The 18890-nt window shown below is 42.6% G+C and overlaps 1 protein-coding gene across 8 annotated transcripts in view; it reads right to left on the reverse strand.

The window, feature by feature from the left end:
- AGAP1 (ArfGAP with GTPase domain, ankyrin repeat and PH domain 1) overlaps positions 1-18890 on the reverse strand; it is a 662058-nt gene that overhangs the window by 221720 nt on the left and 421448 nt on the right. For all 8 annotated transcript variants that reach the window (XM_017890291.1, XM_017890287.1, XM_017890285.1 and 5 more), the window contains one exon: positions 11906-12074. In XM_017890291.1, coding sequence (XP_017745780.1) covers positions 11906-12074 — 169 coding nt within the window. The remainder of the gene's footprint in view (positions 1-11905; positions 12075-18890) is intronic.

Genomic DNA, 18890 nt, shown 5'->3' on the forward strand with positions numbered 1-18890 from the left:
AAAAAAAAAAAAAAAAAAAAAAAAATCTAAAACGTCTGAACATTCTCCTTACGTTTCCCTTGTAATGGTGTCTCTACATGTATAAACTGTGCATGCCATCTGCCTTCTGTTTGCTTTAGTGCTATAGTTGGCATCACTTTGCTTGAGCTCCCTCCCTCCCTCAGTGAGTGCTTACTGAACACCCACCATCAACTAGTGAAGTGTTTGGTGCTGTGGACAACTCCACAGCATGCCCATCTTCCAGCATCCCAAAGGTCTGATGATCAGAGCAATGCCAATGTTGTCAGAGGTATCGTTTACAAAAGAAAGGAAGGAGAGAAAAAAAAGCCAAACCGAACCCTGTGTTTGGGGCACCATGTACACGCAGATGAAGGACATGGCCTGACAGCAGGTGACAGTGAGCTGGAGCGCCAGGGTCATCCCTTCCTTCCCATCCCTGGGTTACTGCTCCATGTTGGGGGTGGATATCATGTGGCATCTCGTACAATTCAAGACAAAGTATTTACCATGTCAGACGCTAACTTCTCATTTAAGTAATTATATTTAGAAATAAGTGTATTTATTTATTCTAAAGACAAAGCAGCTTTCTCCAGCCACACAGTTCTACACTGAACAGAAAAAATATATAGAATCCAGACCCAGATGCAACGACAAATGTCATGACTACTAAATACATCAATGTGGCCATGCAGAATTCAACATCCTAGAATTAAGATGGTTCATTGTCACTTCCTAAAATGTGGAGTTTTATTCTGATCTTTGCAAAACAATGTGTGCCCTTCTCATTTTGCCATTTTTATCTGCTGAAGGAATACGTGCTGCTCCAGATTCCGATAGTGTTTACAGAGAGAGCCATCATATGGCTGGCTTGGCCACAATCCATCTCCGGGTTATATGGACAAGCTGATATGCAACGGTGGCGATGAGGTGTGTAAGCATTATGAAAACGGAGAAGAATTTTTCTTTGTTTGGTGTCTTCCTTTGCCATGAATAACGGTTCCATCTTTATTCTTTCTCCTTTATATGATAAATGCAACAGGTGTGTGGGTGTGTGTGTGTGTGTGTTTTAACATAAAATTCATTTTCATTTGACAACACTGTTTTGAGGGGAGCTTTCTCTGGTCATCTCTGAATTTTACAGTCCCTTTCCAGGAGCAGGTGGCCACACTGCTCTACTCTGAGAAGTATTCACTACTACTTCTTTCTCTGCCTTCCAGTTCTTACAAAATGATCTCACAACCGAATCCAGCAATGACACAGGGAAGACTAAGTACCAAGGGTACCCCAGGCTCACAAGCCTGATAACATGGGCGGGTTTTACAGGTTTGCTGGTTGGGATGTTGCCGAGTTTGACCACTCACTAGAAATATTCCAGAAAGGCAATCGTGCACTATATGAGTGGTAACTCAAAACAATGGGCCACGAGGTTTCAAGACGGAAAAATGTCATGATTACTTCGAAAAACTCTCCTCTGCCAATGTGGGAAAGGACTGCAGAAAGCAGGGAAGCCACGGACTCAACTCCAGCCTGGAAGAGTCAGAAGCCCCTTCCCAAGGCCGCGGTTCTCACTGGCGCCTGGGGCTGGCTGCTGGCTCCCTGGTGGAGGGGGCCCGAGTAATTCACACAGGCTCTTCCCGGCACCTCGTCTTTCCCACAGCTGACCCTGCAGACCACTTCACTGGTCTCAGAAGCATCAGTGCAGCAGCTGAAACACTATTCCTCACCACCCACATGCATTTTTGAGAGAAAAAAAGTTTTTGAAGCAACTTTTATTTACTTGTAGGCACACCTGTTACCACATCCAACTCAGGAGCCTGGCCATCCTGTTATGTCTCAGCTGAAATCATCAGAATCAAGTTGCTTTAGTTGGTTCTTTCAGAAAAGAACACTCCACTTAGAGTTCAAATAACGGAAGCTTTCCTTACATCGGAAGTGCAACACTTACTTCTGAATTGCACACCAATGCTCGGGACCATGGAGGGCTACTACAGGGGAACATCATCTGCAGGAAACCAACTAATCTCCTCCTCAACATCGATCACTTACATTTCACATGACAGGTAACATGCAGGAATACAGACTTAATGAAAAAATAATTGCTAGGTCACAAAACTAAAAGAGGATAACAAAGAAAGAGAAATAACAGTGTATGCCTCCAAGAGTTTACAATTTCATGACGGAAGCAATATCACACGAATTCGCCTAAACCTCAGTGGGAGCAATGTATAAACACAGAAACAACTAGCAGTGAGAATGCATTACTCATACAAGTGAAGATACTGCAATTCATAAAAAGAACTAAGATGAACTTTCGTGTCTTTAAATGTCAGATTTAGCTAACTCCCTGATGTCTAAGAAGCCTCACAAAACATTAACTTTTTCCCTAAAAATTGTCAAACAGACATTAAAACCAATTCCAACAAAACCTGGTTTATGAAAGCAGATATCACATGCTACTGATATTGAGGTTTTATTTCAGAAAAATAATTCTCAACTCTCAATAAGTCTTCTGTTTGCAAATGGTCTACACCAAAGTGCTAGAAGGGTACTTAGCAGAAGCCTCCAATTTACATATCAGAGGTTGGAACCAAGATCCAATGTGTGGGAAACTCCCGGGTGACCTCGGTTGACATGAGTGGGAAGCAAGGATCTGTGTTCCACCAAGCCTTGGCCACGCTGCATGCCGGCAGGGGACACGCGTGGACTGACACTGCTCATCCAGGGCCCACAACAGACTCCGGACTCCAGAGTTATTATAATGTTTTCTAGACCGTTTGAAACTAAACAAAGAAAAACTTTCTTTCCATGAGACAACAACGGGTCTAGTTTTGATGTTGCGTTATTTTTTTTTAATAGCTATTACCACTGTAACAGCAGCTTCGCGACTCCGCGTCTGCAGTGTGAGCAGTTTTGATAAACAGCCTCTGCGGGCCACACAACGGGGATAATGTATCCTTAAGTACCGCCAATGAGCTGCCATTCTGCACAGCCAATTACTTCTGTGCGTCTGTCACTCAAAGGAAAAATGACTGAGCCCATTAGATCAAACCTTTGTCACTGTTCCTAATGCACTCTTAGGCCTCATTAATCTCCGGGAGCAGCAACAGAGCCGCCGGTGCCTCATTGCCTCCCCCGAGCAGGCCCACGTGAAGCCTCTCATCTCTCCCCCAAGTGCACCACGTTAATCAAGCTCTCCTTATTACCCCGGTCCCTGTCACGGCGGAGAGCGCTCCCTCTTAAATGCTCTCATTATGACCCATCTTTAGAGCCGGCTAAGTGGAAAAAAAGAGAGAGGGAGAGAGGGAGAAAGAGGACGAGAGAGAAAGGAGAGGAAAAAGCAAGTCCGATCACATTAATATTCATGACAATAATTAGTATTCTAGGTCACTGAATATTCATGCTATTAGTTTGGTTTTTTATGGGTTTGCTGGATGTCCTGATTGCTGAAGTGTGGAGAAAACAGCATGGTTGAGACTTTAGATGTCAACGGCAGTTCAATACTCAAAACACATTTGCTGTCCCCGCCTCCCCCGCCTCCCCTGGAAAATCAGCTTCAACCCTCCTGACGGCTTTAATATTTCGAAACCGCTGGGGGCCTCAAGTGGGGAAGGGGGGATGTGGAGGAGAAGGGGAAAGGTTTCCTTTGACAAAGGTCTAAGCATCAATCTGGTTAGGATAAAAACATATCCATAGTTGCAAAAACCCAACAAAGACACACTTTAGAGACAAGAAGATATCTGTCATCCTAGAACAAAAATGTCACAACCAGGAGTTACAGAATAAAGTGACCACAGGACACAGACTGGAGCAGATAGCTCCATGGAGATCCATGAAAGTCCAGAAGAGCATTTCTTCTGTCTGCCCCCTCACTGCCATGATAGTGGGATGCTGTCTGTTGGGGAGCATGGGTTTGTGAAGTCTAAGCCCTATGTCCATTACGTCTACTCAAAGGCTATGTCAATGCTTTATTGTATTTGAAAAATTAATTCAAGAACATAATTTCTTTCCCCTCTTCCTTCCTTTTGGTATGACCATTATGATGAAGTAATGATATAATTCTGTGAAGTCAGCATCAGCCAAGCTTTTCAGAGGAATGCTGTGTGTTCTTCTCTGTAGAACAGAAGTGGACACCATTTCCCCATTTTAAAAACAAGGAAGCTGGGGTTTAGTGAGACAACTTCAGAAGTGTCTGAGACAGGAGAAATGGGATTCTATTCAGTGATTTTGCCTCCGAAACCCTTGCTGTCAGCCATTATGTTTTCCTGCTCTCTACTTAAATGTGAAAATAACTGTGGAAGCCAATACAACTCTGCATTCTGTTACATGTGGATACAGCGTCGCCAAACTAGGCTGGCCAAACATTCATGTCAGAAAATACCTTGATGTTTTACCTCCTTCTCTGGACCTATACCTGCAATTCAAGTTGCGAAGATTCTCCAAAATGTGGCTTCTGGTGGATCCCCACTAGAATGGCAACTTAAGACAGCGTAAGTTCCAGGCCAAAAGAATGGAAGTGGATAATGGCCATGGACATCCTGAGAAGCTAGTGACCTTGAATGAGGAAGGGAAGGTTTAACCAGGCCTGAATAAATATTTTTTGGATTCTTCTTTTTTTCTGGAGTAGATCCTTAAGTAATTTTTTCAAAACCCTTTAAGACAGAGATGTTGTATAGCCCTGTATGTTGTCTAAAGATGTCTTTTTTTCTACCTTCAGTTTGATTAGTAGTCGTCTTTGCATGGGCTTCTAGGTTCAGAATTAATTGTCCTTAGGAGGGAATATTTCCATTATATTTAAGAATGCATGTTGCTCTTGAGAATTCTACAGTCAGATTTCTCTTGTAGGTTACCTTGTTGTTCTCCTATTTCAGGTGTGTTTTAAGATTTTATTTTTATTTTTGCAGAGCCTCCTCTCCCATCCAACTTGATACTTGACTCTTCAGATATCCTTACTTGCCTCTAGTATATATTTTTCTGTTATATCTTTGACTACCAACATGTCTTTAGCCATGTTCTTTACAGTATTTGTCTACTGAATTTTTTTATTTTTTGCAATCTTTATTTCTAAAACTCTTTCTCCTATAGTATTTTCACATATTCTTTATTTTTTTGACACAGGCCTCACTCTGTTGCCCAGGCTGGAGTACAGTGGCATGATCACGGCTCACTGCAGCCTTGACCTCTTGGGCTCAAGCTATCCTCCCACCTCAGCCTCCCCAGCAGCTGGGACCACAGGCACTCATCACTATGCCCAGCTAATTTTTGCATTTTTTGTAAAGACAGGGTTTCACCATGTTGCCCAGGTTGGTCTCGAACTCTTGGGCTCAGGTGATCTGCCCACCTAGGCCTCCCAAAGTGCTGTGGTTACAGGCATGAGCCACCATGCACGGCCAAACACATGCTCTCGGTTTGCTTAATTTTATGAGTATCATTAATAACTAACCTATTAAATTCTTCTGTTGACAGGAGTTATAATTTCCTTTTAAATTCCCTTTCACCAAAATGTCACTCTTTTTCCTAAGATCAGTTATCCTTCACATTTTTACTGTTGATTCCCACAAACATCTTCGTTGTCCATTATCTATGAATAAGAGCATGTGGACTGATAAGGCAGATGAAGTGGCCAAGGTTTTCTCTGCAGCCTCGACCAACCAGAAGGCTTGTTATGGGCTCTGAGCAGGTGTATGGCCCATGCTGACTGGTGGGTTTCATTTTAGACCTATTGTGTGGGGCGCTGTGAGTGGCTGGTGCACTTCATACCACCTATGGTCAGAGCTGCCTTGCCTCTCCATTTCTTTCTCTTCCTCTGTGACTGTGAGGAGGTTTGAGTTTCACAATCATCTCCGTTTCCCTCTTTCGAGCACCAGCATCCACATCAAAAGGTTCTGCTCTCCCTAGGCATGCTGCCTGTTCCCATGCATGCTCTCTTGGGGGTGTTGGTGGCAGGGACAACACTGACAACACTGACAACACTGACAACACTGGCCAGCTGACAACACTGGCCAGCTCTCCTTGATTTCGTCGCACAGCCTGCTCTGTGCCCCAGCCCACTCCTGAACTCCACGACTGCCACAGGGAGCCCAGAGCCACCCCATCACCATTGCAGCTCCTCTGCCGTCCTCAATGCATGAGCCCCAGAGGGTGGCCCGAGCCCAGTCATCAGCAGTGCACAAGGCAGCTGCTCTGACAGTGCGTGTTTCTTCCTCTCTCCCAAATCCATGGCAAAAACTGACAGGAAGATGACCACATTTCCACATTAAAGTGTGAAATGTAGTCACTATTTCAATACAGGCAAATAACTTCCCAAGTCCTAGGAATACCCCACCCCAAACCCCCTCCAGGTATTTTCTATTCAATTGCCCCAAGTATCCCTTCAGCACTTATCATTCCTTACAATGATCTTAATTGTGTGTTTATCTTTGGAATCCTCCACCCCCACTTGAGTGTAAGGCTCCTGGAGAGACCGTCTTGTCCTCCCCCTACCCCAATATCCGGAGCATTAATCAAGGGTGGGCGCACAGCAGACTCAGTAACAATGGAGATGAATGGCACAGGAGGCGGCGACACAATCCAGTCTCTGTGTCAGTAAACTGGTGGGAGAAATTAAAAGTCAACACTGACATACAGTTAGGCATGATAATATTTGAAATATGGAATGCATGATGACTGCGTGCCAGAGAATCAACAGAAACCTCCAAGAGCTATTCCAACTAACAAGAGTTCAGCAAGATGGCGGAATATAGAAAATACAAAAAGTAGGAGTTTTCTTAATTCTTACCAATTAGATGACATAATAGACCCCACCCCTCTAAAAACGATTAGCTTCACAATGCATCAAAAATTATAAACTAACAGAATAGATTAACAAGACATGTCCAGCATCTAAATGAAAAAAAAATGCTGAACTTTGCTGGAGGCTATAATACAAATTTGAATAAATTGGGAAATAACATAGTAAAGATATCACTTCCTCCACAATTAATAGCTTAAAACCAATGCCAGTTAAAAGCCATGATAGGATTATTTTTATTATTTTATTTTATTTACGTGCCCGTATCACAGCCTCAGGAAGTCCTGATGTCATGTGCCCCAATGAGGGGATTATTTTTTATCAAGACGGAGAAGGTTTCAAGTTATTCTTTAGTTCATTTGAGAAAAATAAGCAGGTAGCAGTAGCCAAGAAAAACTGGAAGATAAAAGAGAAATATTCAACTGTGTTATATACTACCAGATATAAATGGAGTCATAAACCTACGACATTGTGGTAAATCTACCTAAGGTAAGACAATGCAGGGATACCAGGTCTCGGAATAACATCTGAGAGGCCAGAAACACAGCCCATTTGATGAAATGACTGAGTTCTACAACAAAGGAGACATATGGAATTAATAAGGAAAGAAAAAAAATTCAACAAAGAGAAAAAAGGACAGTTGAGTATTTATTTGAATAAAAAATTCAATTAGATTTCTGTCACACACAATAGACCCAAACAAATTAAAGGTGGATTAGGGGCTAAATACATGCATATACATGTATACACACACATACATACAGATATATATGCATATACATATATTCACACACATAAACACATATACATATATTTTTTAAGGAAAAAAACAGTAAAACTAAAACTTAGAAGTATACATATAGAAACTGTGATCTGGTTTCAAGATTATTAAAGGCTTTCTAAATAGCTTAAAGTAGAAATCACAACAGTAAAAGATAATCTGATTATAAATAAAAGAGAGGGAAAACCTCTTTATGTAAAGAAGACCATAAAATTTAAAAGGTAAATAATAAACTGGGGAAATACCTGCAAAATATATTCATATCCTAAATATACAAAGAGTTCTTAGATATCACTAAGAAAAAGACAAGAACCTAGAGCAAAAATGGGCAAATATACACCTAAACAATTAATTACAACGTAAGAAACACATACAGCTAACACATGTGAGCTGTTCAGCTTCCCTACCGATTGAAGAAATCCAAATAACAAAACATGAGGTATTTTTATGGCTTATCAGATTAGCGTAAATTCTAACAATAATATTAATAGCATTAGCAAGTGTGTGAGGTGAAATGGGTGACAGCTATGGATGGGAAGAGTTTTTATATAAAACCTTTTAGAAGTTAATTTGGAAATGTGTATCAAGAACCCTGGAAATGGTTGTACCAACCGAATGAATCATTCCACATATGGACAGTAATTCCAAAGCAATAATAGGTGTTATCCACAAAGACTTAGGTTCATACATACATCAAGTCTATGTGAATGCAAATTACAGGAAGAGAAGGCATAAATCTAATTCAATCACATTGAGATAAGAAAATGAATACAGAAATGAAAACACAAAGAAAGAAAACCCTCCAGTTTACCTAGAACTGAGACAAAACAAACGAGTCTCAAGAGTGAAGAATAAAGTATTCAATTTTTTGGCACACAGCTCTCTAATACCTATTTTTAGCTAAAAGTCTGTCTCTTAAATGTAGCCTCAATTTATTTCAGATTTAATTTGTTGTGTTGGAATTCCTCGGGTGAAAGGACATTTTGTGAATGATGGTTTTAGACATAAGAAACTCAATTTTCAAAGAGCATAAAAACTCAAATCCCCAAACGCTTTAATTTCTTAAGCAAGAAAGAATGTATCACTTTACAGATTCATGTTCATGTTTAGAGGAGGTGAATGCAAATTAAAATTTCCCAATATTTTAATGAAGCTGCTTCCTCTTACAGAAGTGCCTCCACCCGCGGCTTATTCTCAGAACCAAAGAATGAAGCTGAGCAATCCACAGGGGCTGCCATCTGAGGATCTACCTGTGCATTCTCGCTGCACACCAGCTGATGACTTCACCGGCATGCTTGGTCAGGGTGCCACTTCCCTTAGCACTGCTGTGGCCATGAGGCATTTTCTTCTTCCCAAAGTGGCACTGCCTTTGTGCTAAGGCCATCCCCCCACTTCTGTATCCCTAGTTGGAATCCAGAGAAGAGGGAAAGTCAGCCAGGCCCCTGTGTGGGATTAACCTGTCTGAGGGTTGCGGAGATGTCCTGTTACACACTGAGGGCTGTGACCATGGAAAAGGGATTTCAATCTCGTCACAACCCTCCCATTTGCCCAACAGGGGGGCTCTTAAAGAGAATGAAACTGAGCAATGGGAAATGCCTTCCAAGGACACATAGCTCACTCCCTCAAAGAGAGAGGCCCATGCCACAGCCGATTCCATCAGATATGGCACGGTTTATAGGGTCTTTGTATTATCTACTTATAATCAAACATTAGTGTTTCCCTTAGGACAACAGTGGCATTTGGCTCCAAGGAACGTAAGTCTCAAGATGAGGAAGTTCGAAATCCTACTTTTACATAGTGAACGCTTCTTCACAGATTTGGTGACCTTCCTTCATATCTGTGTGCCTGGCAAATTCCTATCCTTTATTCAAACTCAGCAGGTATCCCCTATTCCTTGAAGCCTGGCCCACCTCCTGGGGTGGAGCTGACCATAGCATCACTGAGTCTCCATGCCCTGCCCTTTACACAGCCCTCCTGGGGCCTGGTGCGGCCTCTGTCTACTTGTCTCTCTCCCCAACAACAGGGGAGATTCCTGAGGGCAGGAACTATATCTCAGGCACACACTAGAAACTACACGAATGGCATGATTTAGCCATTCCACAATGTATATACATAATTCAAAACACCATGTTACAAAGATAAATAACTTTTTATTTAAGTTTAATTAATTCTATTTAACATATTTTTATCAGTTTAAAATTATAAAAATGAAACTCAATAAACACTTGTTGACTTAAATAACTAGATGACTAGATGTGATGTGATAGGTCAGAAGGGGAGATGGAAATGGAAGAATTCTAAAGGTTAGGGACTCCATATCTATAGTTTGCATAATTTCTGGCACAAAATAGGTGCTTGATAGATTTTTTCTTTCTTTTTTTTTTTTTTTTTGAGACAGGGTCTCACTCTGTTGTGCAGGCTGGAGTGCAGTGGCGTGATCTCAGCTCACTGCAACCTTCGCCTCCTGGGTTTAAGCGATTCCCCTGCCTCAGCCTCCTGAGTAGCTGGGATTACAGGCACATACCACCACACCCAGCTAATTTTGTATTTTAATAGAGATGGGGTTTCACCATGTTGGCCAGGCTGGTCTTGAACTCCTGACCTCAGGTGATTCACCCACCTCAGCCTCCCAAAGTGCTGGGGTTACAGGCGTGAGCCACCGCACCCGGCCTATAGATATTCTTTGAATAAATGAATGAGTTTACGTAATGTGCTAATGCAATAAAGCCTTCAGCTTTTTCCTCACTACAGATTGTTTTCTCTTTCTTGTGCCCTTCTTTTCTCTTCCCACCCCATAGTTAGCAAAATGCTCTAGTAAGAAAAACCTCACGCATGTCTTGGAAGAAAGGTCGGCAGGTCATAGAAGCCCCAGGAAAAATACTGTTCTCACTTTTCTGGGAGGCACTCAAGACTCCTTTAGCATAAAGCCAGTTTTTATTTTGATGAGAAACAACAGCTTGTGTTTGTATTCAGCTTTCCCAGCACTTCCATGTTATATCTTCTCTGACATCGCTCCCCCTGCAACAGAGGCAGGCCAGGCAAGAGCACCCCAGTGTGGTGGGAAGGAACCAGCTCAGTGACTGCCTAACACTGTGCGGTGGAGCCCAGGATGGAGGACCCAAATCTGAACTCCTCTGTACCATCCTGCTCTCAGAAGAGGAAAGTGCAGCATTAAAGACCAGAAACTCTTGTAGGAGAGAAATCTGTTGTTTTTTTTTGTTTTTGTTTTTGAGATGGAGTCCCGCTCTGTCACCCTGGCTGGAGTGCAATGACGCAATCTCAGCTCACTGCAACCTCCGCCTCTCGGGGTCAAGCGATTCTCCTGCCTCAGCCTCCCAAGTAGCTGAGATTACAGGCACCTGCCACCACGCCCGGCTAGTTTTTGTATTTGTAGTACAGCTGGGGTTTCACCAGGTTGGCCAGGCTGGTCTCGAACTCCTGACCTCAGGTGATCCTCCCGCCTCAGTCTCCCAAAGTGCTGGGATTATAGGCGTGAGCCACTGCGCCTAGCCAGAAATCTGTTTTAAGAAGACAGGATGTAGGTGGGAGAGAAGAAAGTTCTGGACTTCCTGCTGGAGAAAATGCAACATTCTTGAAGGGATTTCCCTATGCTGAAGGAGCCTGACTGTGTGTGTGGGAGGACTCAAGAGCATCTTCACCTTATCTCTGATGAACAGCAATGGGAAGGTTCATGACACAGGGCAATTATTTGCAAAAACGTAAATAAAAATGAACGTCATTTTGGATGGCTTGCAACTGGGCACAGAGGCCAGGAATTTCTAAACACATCAACATTTGCGAAAATAACAGCTTTCTCTGATCCTGAATGAATAAAAAATCTCCTTTAAAAGAGAATACAGAGAACCAAAGTTGCATTAAAAATGGCAGATAATTAAAATACAGTAACACAAAATTTGCATTTTATATAGGTCAAATGGTTTCCTCTGAATGTTGCGTCCGAATGGTTTTACCACTTTCATACATACAGTTATCACAAATGAGTTAATCTTTGACATTAACATTAATTCATGTTTTTCAGAAGGCCCTTAAATACCCAGTTCACATGTTAAACTTCACTTTCCACCACGCAGCCCCGCGAAAGGCCTAGATGCATGATTTTTGCAGCTGTGATTCAAAGCACCATTTGCTCGCTGGCATTTGCGGAACTGAAAGTTTAAAGGAAATGATCAGCCACAGAAGGGATAAGGTTTCTAAACCTTAATCTGTAACGTGATAGTTACCGCCTCCACTTAACCTAAGGGCCCAACATTGTCCTCAAGCCTGGACCATCTGTTGCCGTTGAACTTGATTTCTTAGTGCGTTTGCTGTAAGCTTACCTGAATTGGGTGAGATGTGTAAACTGCTCATGTCCTTGGACAGGCCATTGGTTTTAGGGCTGGAGATGGGCGCGCAGGCCGACGTGGCTCGGGGTGGCCTCTTCCCTGGGACTTTCACAGTGGTTCTCAGAAGGTCAATCTCCTTACCATGAACATTCTGCATGTAATCCTGTTCAAAATGTTAAACATCCAAGAGAGATAAAAAAAAAAAAAGACCTTTTACAACCTAGAACAAAAGGGTCTATCAGACGTCATGAGTTATAATCCTAAGACCCTTCCACTGTGGAAAGCACTTTAAAAATCATGAGATTTTTATCTGCAGAGTACTGGTAGCATCATCATTCTATTTAATCAGAGTTTTGCTTCTGTTTCCTGAACTAACCCAGGAGCTACAGATACAAGGAGAGACACAGCAGGTACCTCCTTCAAGGGGCATTAGGAAGTAAGTCTACACATAAAATCCGATTTTTTGAACTCTTGTTTATCAGAGAGCACATTAGGCTCCTCCCATAAATTCCAAATAAAATTCCATGGAGTAGGAAACCATGTTGTAATAACCTTTCTGTTTCAGATGGGAATGTCATTAAAATCTTGATAAGGCTGAAGCTCTCTGGTGAAAAATCAGGAGAAAACTGGAAGTAAAAAGGTCAAGTGTTTCGCGAAGAACCAGGAAGACGTCCAAGGGGTGGGAGTTATGGTATCAAAAAAATAGGGAGCTCAGGGATGGATACAAAACAGCTGGATGTTAGAAAAAGAATCTGGCTTTCTAGGCCTTGGAAGCACATGACCAGCAGCGATCAGGGAACTACCGGGAAGCCTCGGTGGACAGTGACGGCTCTCTGGCAGCTCACTTAACTCACCGTGGAGTCAAACAGTACCTGGGAACTGACTGAAGGGCAGGGAAGGGGGAAGGTGAACAAGCACCTGAGAGCCGGGGCATGGGCCTGCTGGCCAGTGAGTTACTGATCCTTTAGTGCATCATCATCATCATCACTCATTGTTATTGTTTTTTTTTTTTTGGGTGATGAGACTCCTTGCCTGCAAATACAGTATCTTAAGCACTCTGGACACATACTACTCGATATCACACCTTAAGAAAGAATATATACTCAGCCCTCTGTAACAATATAACAATTAAAAAATACAAAATAAGAAAATATTGCATTTATGTTGCATGAGGTATAAGTAATCTAGGGATGATTTAAGGTATACGGGAGAATGTGTGCAGGTTATATGTAAATACTATGCTGTATTATATAAGGAACTTGAGCATTTGAGGATCTTGGTATTCTGGAGGGTCCTGGAGCCAATCCCACATGAATACAGAGAAATGACTGTATTTGGAAATCACCCTTGGAAAAACAACATTTCAAGTGTTTTAAGACTCTGCAGGAAGTGGGAATAAATATGCTCTTTCTTTGGCAGGATCTTGGTGAATTCCCTTTAGATTTGAAAACCAATAAATTTGTCTTTGTTTTAAGTAATTAAGTTCAAGTGAACATAATTCCATTTCATTTATTAATTTTTTTAGACATGGGGTCTTGCTAGGTTGCCCAGGTTGGTGTCCAATTCCTAGTCTCAAGTCACCCTCCCAAAGCACTGGGGTTACAGGCATAAGCCACCGTGCTCAGCCAACGTAATTTTAGAAGAACTGCCAAATAAACTCCCATGCTGGATGCAAGGGACTGGGGCAGGGTGGGCAAGTGGGCTGCTGTCTTTTAACAGCCCAACGGCAGTTACCTGATGCAGAGAGATAGTTGGATAAAGTTCTAGAATCATTATGCAAGGGTTGGAAACCTCTGTCTCAGGGACTAGGAAACTTGGCCAAGTGTTTTGAGGGAGCTGCTGGGACACAGGGTAGCAGAGAGGCCAAAGCGAGATCCCAGTGGCTTCCAGCAAACAGGCTGTCCACCTTTTTTTCTTTTTTGAGACAAGAGTCTCACTCTACTGCCCAGGCTGCAGTGCAGTGGCATGCTCTCAGCTCACTGCAACCTCTGCCTTCCAGATTCAAGTGATTCTCCTGCTTCAGTCTCCTGAGTAGCTGGGATGACAGGCAAGCAGTACACCTTTTAATTGTAGGACAACACCCACACTTGTGAAGGAGTCACAGGTTTATCAACAAGTAGATGTTTGCTGATAGAAGAAACGGCACAACGAAAGCCACGAAGTACACAATTCCAGTTCAGGGGAAAGGAATGAAATCGTGGGTCCTTGGGGCAGAGGATGAGAAGACCTGTTTTCTCCCTGCCCAACCACGGGCAGGTGGGTGAGCCTGGGGTGTGACAGGGTAGACCTCCCCGCAACCGACGCGACTTAGAGGGTGCCACGTGGAGCCAAATCAGACTCAAGGGAAAAGGGTGCAGGAATTCTCAACGGCAGGATGGGCGGGAGGAGAACCTCTTACATGAGGGCACAGCCACACTGGCGGGGGACATTCTGGCAGAGAAACAGAGAAATGCAGGTTCCCCTACACCAGCCCCAGAGGGACAAGATGCTTCAGGGTCCTTGGTGACCCCTGAGGACAGAAGTCTTGGGGCAGACAGAAAGCTCAAAACACCAAGGTCAGAACCAGGAGGAAGAACAATGGGCTAAAGACCAGTGAAGAAAGGATCAGAAACTGCCACAGTGGGGCAAGTTCGGAGGCAGGGGCAAGGCCGGGTATTCCCCGGCAGAGGACAGACAGGCCATCCAGGCAGAAAACCCTGGCACGCGTGTATCTCACATCAGCCCAGAGGCCGGGAGCAGAGGTGCCTGGCCACCTGAGGCTGGTGACTGGCCATTTCATCTTACAGGGTGGCTCAGGGAGGATGGCCTGACTCTCAGGGCAGGCTGGCCGGAGTCAGCCACGGTCCCGCTGGAGGAAAGCTGTCATGGTGGGTTTGGGGTATGGGAGGGTGGTATCTGGGCTGGGAACCGCAAATCTGACTTCACCAGCCCCCGAAAGGAGATTCCACTTGGAAGCCGAGATGCTGGACTCCACAAAACACAAACAACTTTGAGAGGATGTAGACCAAAGACAGAAAGAAAGTTATTATTGAATTAACTCTGTTAAACTAGATGGAAGGAAAGGTAGAGCTGGAAGAGACACAGGAATTCTCAGGACTGTGCCGTGTTGAGGATGACAAATGAAAAGCGTTTCAGGCTGGGTGTGGTGGCTCACGCCTTGTAATCCCAGCACTTTGGGAGGCCGAGGCGGGTGGATCACTTGAGGTCAGGAGTTCAAGACCAGCCTAGCCAACATGGTGAAATGCCTTCTCTACTAAAAATACAAAATTAGCCAGGCATGGTGGCAGGTGCCTTTAAGCCCAGCTACTTAGGAGGCTAAGGCAGGAGAATAGCTTGAACTTGGGAGACAGAGGTTGCAGTGAGCAGAGATCGTGCCATTGCACTCCAGCCTGAGTGACAAGACCTAAACTCTGTCTTGAAAAGGAAAGAAAAGAAAAGAAAAGGCACATCATAGAGTGGTGAGCGTCGGTCATTTCTTAAAGCAGGTTTTTCTCAAGCATCTTTAGTTTAATTCCATTAATATCCACTGAAAATATGCAAACCCAACTTTCCAAACCGAAGTTCATGCTTGTAAATAATGAATTCCTTCTTGCACAGTTACTCCTTTAAAAATATCAACTTGCTATAACTTTTTTCCTTAATGCCAATTCTTAACAAATTAAAATACAATAACAGGAGTGTAATTGAGCATTTATTGCTTATGGGCTCTAAAATGAGGCTAATCAGATAGTGACTAAGCCTCAGCATGGGCTCTTGTAATAGGCATGTTTTAACATACAATAACCAGGATATTTTATTTAAAATTATTATAGAAATGTACCAAGTGTCTGCTCTCCAGATTCGAAAGCGGCAAGGGAACCCATTTATCTTTAGCTCAGCATGGGCTAAGGGATCTGTTTTCTTGCCTGAGTTAGGCATTACAACTTCAGAACTAGCTCTAAAAAAAAAAAATCGGTATATAAAATAGCCAATTCTTATATTTCAAGGCACTGCACAATTTTAAAAACTTTACAAAATGCATTTCCTAGTCAATAAAAGTCCTCCGACTCAGTGCTTCACACACAGGTGGGAGGTGAAGACACAGGTATCTGTGGCTTCTAGTTCCTCCCAAGAGGAACGACACCGAGCTTTCTGGTTTTGAAAGAACTGATCCTTTTCATCTCTCTCCCCAGCTTGGTACCTGAGGAATTAAAGCTACAACCACTAAACAATGTCCTTCCTAGAAGTCAAGGGGCTGTGCAGACCCTTCACGGGTCTGAGGCAGGGTACTGGGTAAAATTAAGACAGGAAGCTTGATTCTGATATCCAAATGTTACAGATACTATCCTTCTCCATGTTCCTTGTTGAAAATGCTGATCAAAGATAGAAGAGGAAAAACCCTTTAACAAGGCGTGAGGGTAATTCAAAGCCAAGTACTTTTAAACAGCACTTAACAAGTCCCTGGGGCCCACTCAAGAGCCAGGCCCCCCAGAGGTGCCATCTCCTGCCCCTCAACAGCTTGAAAAAGTAGTAATTGCAAACCTATTTGCATTTTCCTTCTCAAGTTGTCCATGATCATCACGCGGCTTATTTTTTCCAAGCAGGCGCCAGAGCAAAGGGACCTGTTTCCGAACCCGCCAATCGCTCGATAACTGTGCCTTGCTGTCCCCCTGCAACCCTGCTCCGGCACCTTTGCCATCCCTTGTTTTTTACATTTCGCTCCTAATTATGTTGCATCTATTGCCGTACACTTAATTAGCTGCATTAATGTGATTTCTTTTCACATAGTCAAGCAATTAAGAGCTATGATTGAGTTTCATTCAATTAGCCTCAACAAACATGCTAATTGATGTCCCAGATGCAAATGAGGTGCAATGAGAGAAACCTGCTAGCAATTGAGAGCCGTGTCAGAGACCCACAGCTTTCAGCTTGCTGACAGCAGCACAGCTTAACGTGGCGCCCGCCTTCTGTGGGGCTGCCTTTGGAGAAGGATGCAGAGTCATTAGTACCTCGGTGTACCAGATCCCTCCTGATACAGAGAATTAATTGATTCGCTGCTGTATCACGTTGTCCTAGAATTTCACAGCTATGTGTTCCCAGGACCGGGAGGTTACCAAATGAGTAACACTTGGCTCCAGTAAGGAGGGTGGTACAAAGTCCTCATCAAAATACCGTATTAGGCTACTAAAAAATATACAAGAATTCTCCCCAAAACTACAAAGGGAAAGGTGCGTACATCTTGTCTTGGCAATCCCAGATTCCACTATGTGCCTGATGGCCTCTCCCGTCCTCAGTAAATGGTGAGTTCATCTTAGTCAGCTCTGGGGCATTTGGCACTTGAAGTTAAGCTCAAAATACAGCAATCCATCAACAGTCCCTAAAAATACCCTTACTATATTGATTCTTACTGCCTCGCGTCCGGAGGTTACCTTTGGCTGTCTGGTGAAAGATGGTTTGCTGATGTGTTCACAGGGGTACTAAAAGCAGTTAACAAGATCTTAAAGCTAAACTGAAATGCATAAACTATATGACTGGCATCTCAACATTAGATCAGAAATAAGCATAAGGCTTTGAAAATCTGACAGTGCTTACGCGCCACTTTCTTCAAGGATAATGTAATCAGCATACTCCATGTTTACGTATACTTTAAAAAAGTATTAAGACTTTTAATTTACATAGTTCAAGGATGGAAAAATAATGGAAAATAGTGGAAATCTTTTCCAATTCGGTTTCTCCATTAAGTTCTAGTTTATAACTGTACATGTATGTTGAGAAATATATTTTATATTAATATATAATACTGAAAAGATAGATAACTCTTCAGACAAATCAATAAGATTTTCAAAACAATTCAGAAACAGTACTTGCCTTTTTATTGCTGTGTCGACATTGGTTTTGATGGTGCAAACATGCTGGTGATTAACATGAATCAGAGTGGGAGCCCCAAACTGTTACTAGTCACCATCACATTATTCACTGGCATGTTCTTTAAGTACGAACAAAAACAGTTTCACTTACAGATGTTCTGAATACACTTAAAAAAGAAGTGCTACTGATTTTTAAACATTTCAACCTTTGAGTGCATGTCTTCATTTTCTCAGGTGCGACGTGGAAAGCATGCATAAAGCATTTTTGCTGGGTACCGGAGGGTGATGGTTGGAGTTGCAAGCTGAACTAGCCACTTTTGTGGTGGGACAACATTTTTACCTGAAAGAATGACTATGCCAGACATTGACTGACTATGGCTTTCAGTTCTACGTATGTGGCAAACTTGTATCTCTAACTGCGAGCTTAATACCTTCCAAAGACTTAGCAACTTTTCTGACAAGATTTGCGGTGACATCAATGACATTTTTTGATGTTCTATGATGAAAACGGTCACTATTTAGAAATCTGCATACCTCATTTCAGAAATAGTTTTTCTTGAAATGGCCGGGGTATGACGTCACATGCCTGGATGCATATGGATATGCTTGTGTGGATAAAACACACATAAAAGATCATTCAAAGGGCAAGTCAGTTGGATGGATTTTAAGGTAGTAGAGGAGGAAAAAAAATTAGTGATTTCACATTGCAGTACTAAGCTTTAAGATTAACTATCACATGTTGAGTTTTGGTGAAGTATGCAAGAGGAATATCCACAATGATCTGAAATGATGATTGTACTCCTCCCTCTTCCAACCACACATCTGTGTAACATGAGATATTCAAAGACTAACCAAAACAATCTATCACAACAGACTGACGCAGATATGAGAATCCAGCTCTCTTACATGAAACTGGGTATCAAAGAGACCTAAAAAATATACAAAACAATGCAACCCTTTCATGGCTTTTTATTTTGAAAATTATACTTTTCACAAAATTATTATTTACATTAACATGTAATGGGTGGTTTATTGTCAAATGGATTACACATTTAAAATTTTTCTCAGTTTGAATTTCTAACATGATGAATATCAATAGACAGAAGCCATATGAACAAATGCTCTTTGGGGTC

Source organism: Rhinopithecus bieti, unplaced genomic scaffold, assembly GCF_001698545.2.
Source record: "Rhinopithecus bieti isolate Rb0 unplaced genomic scaffold, ASM169854v2 scaffold_19482, whole genome shotgun sequence".
Lineage (NCBI taxonomy): Eukaryota > Metazoa > Chordata > Mammalia > Primates > Cercopithecidae > Rhinopithecus > Rhinopithecus bieti.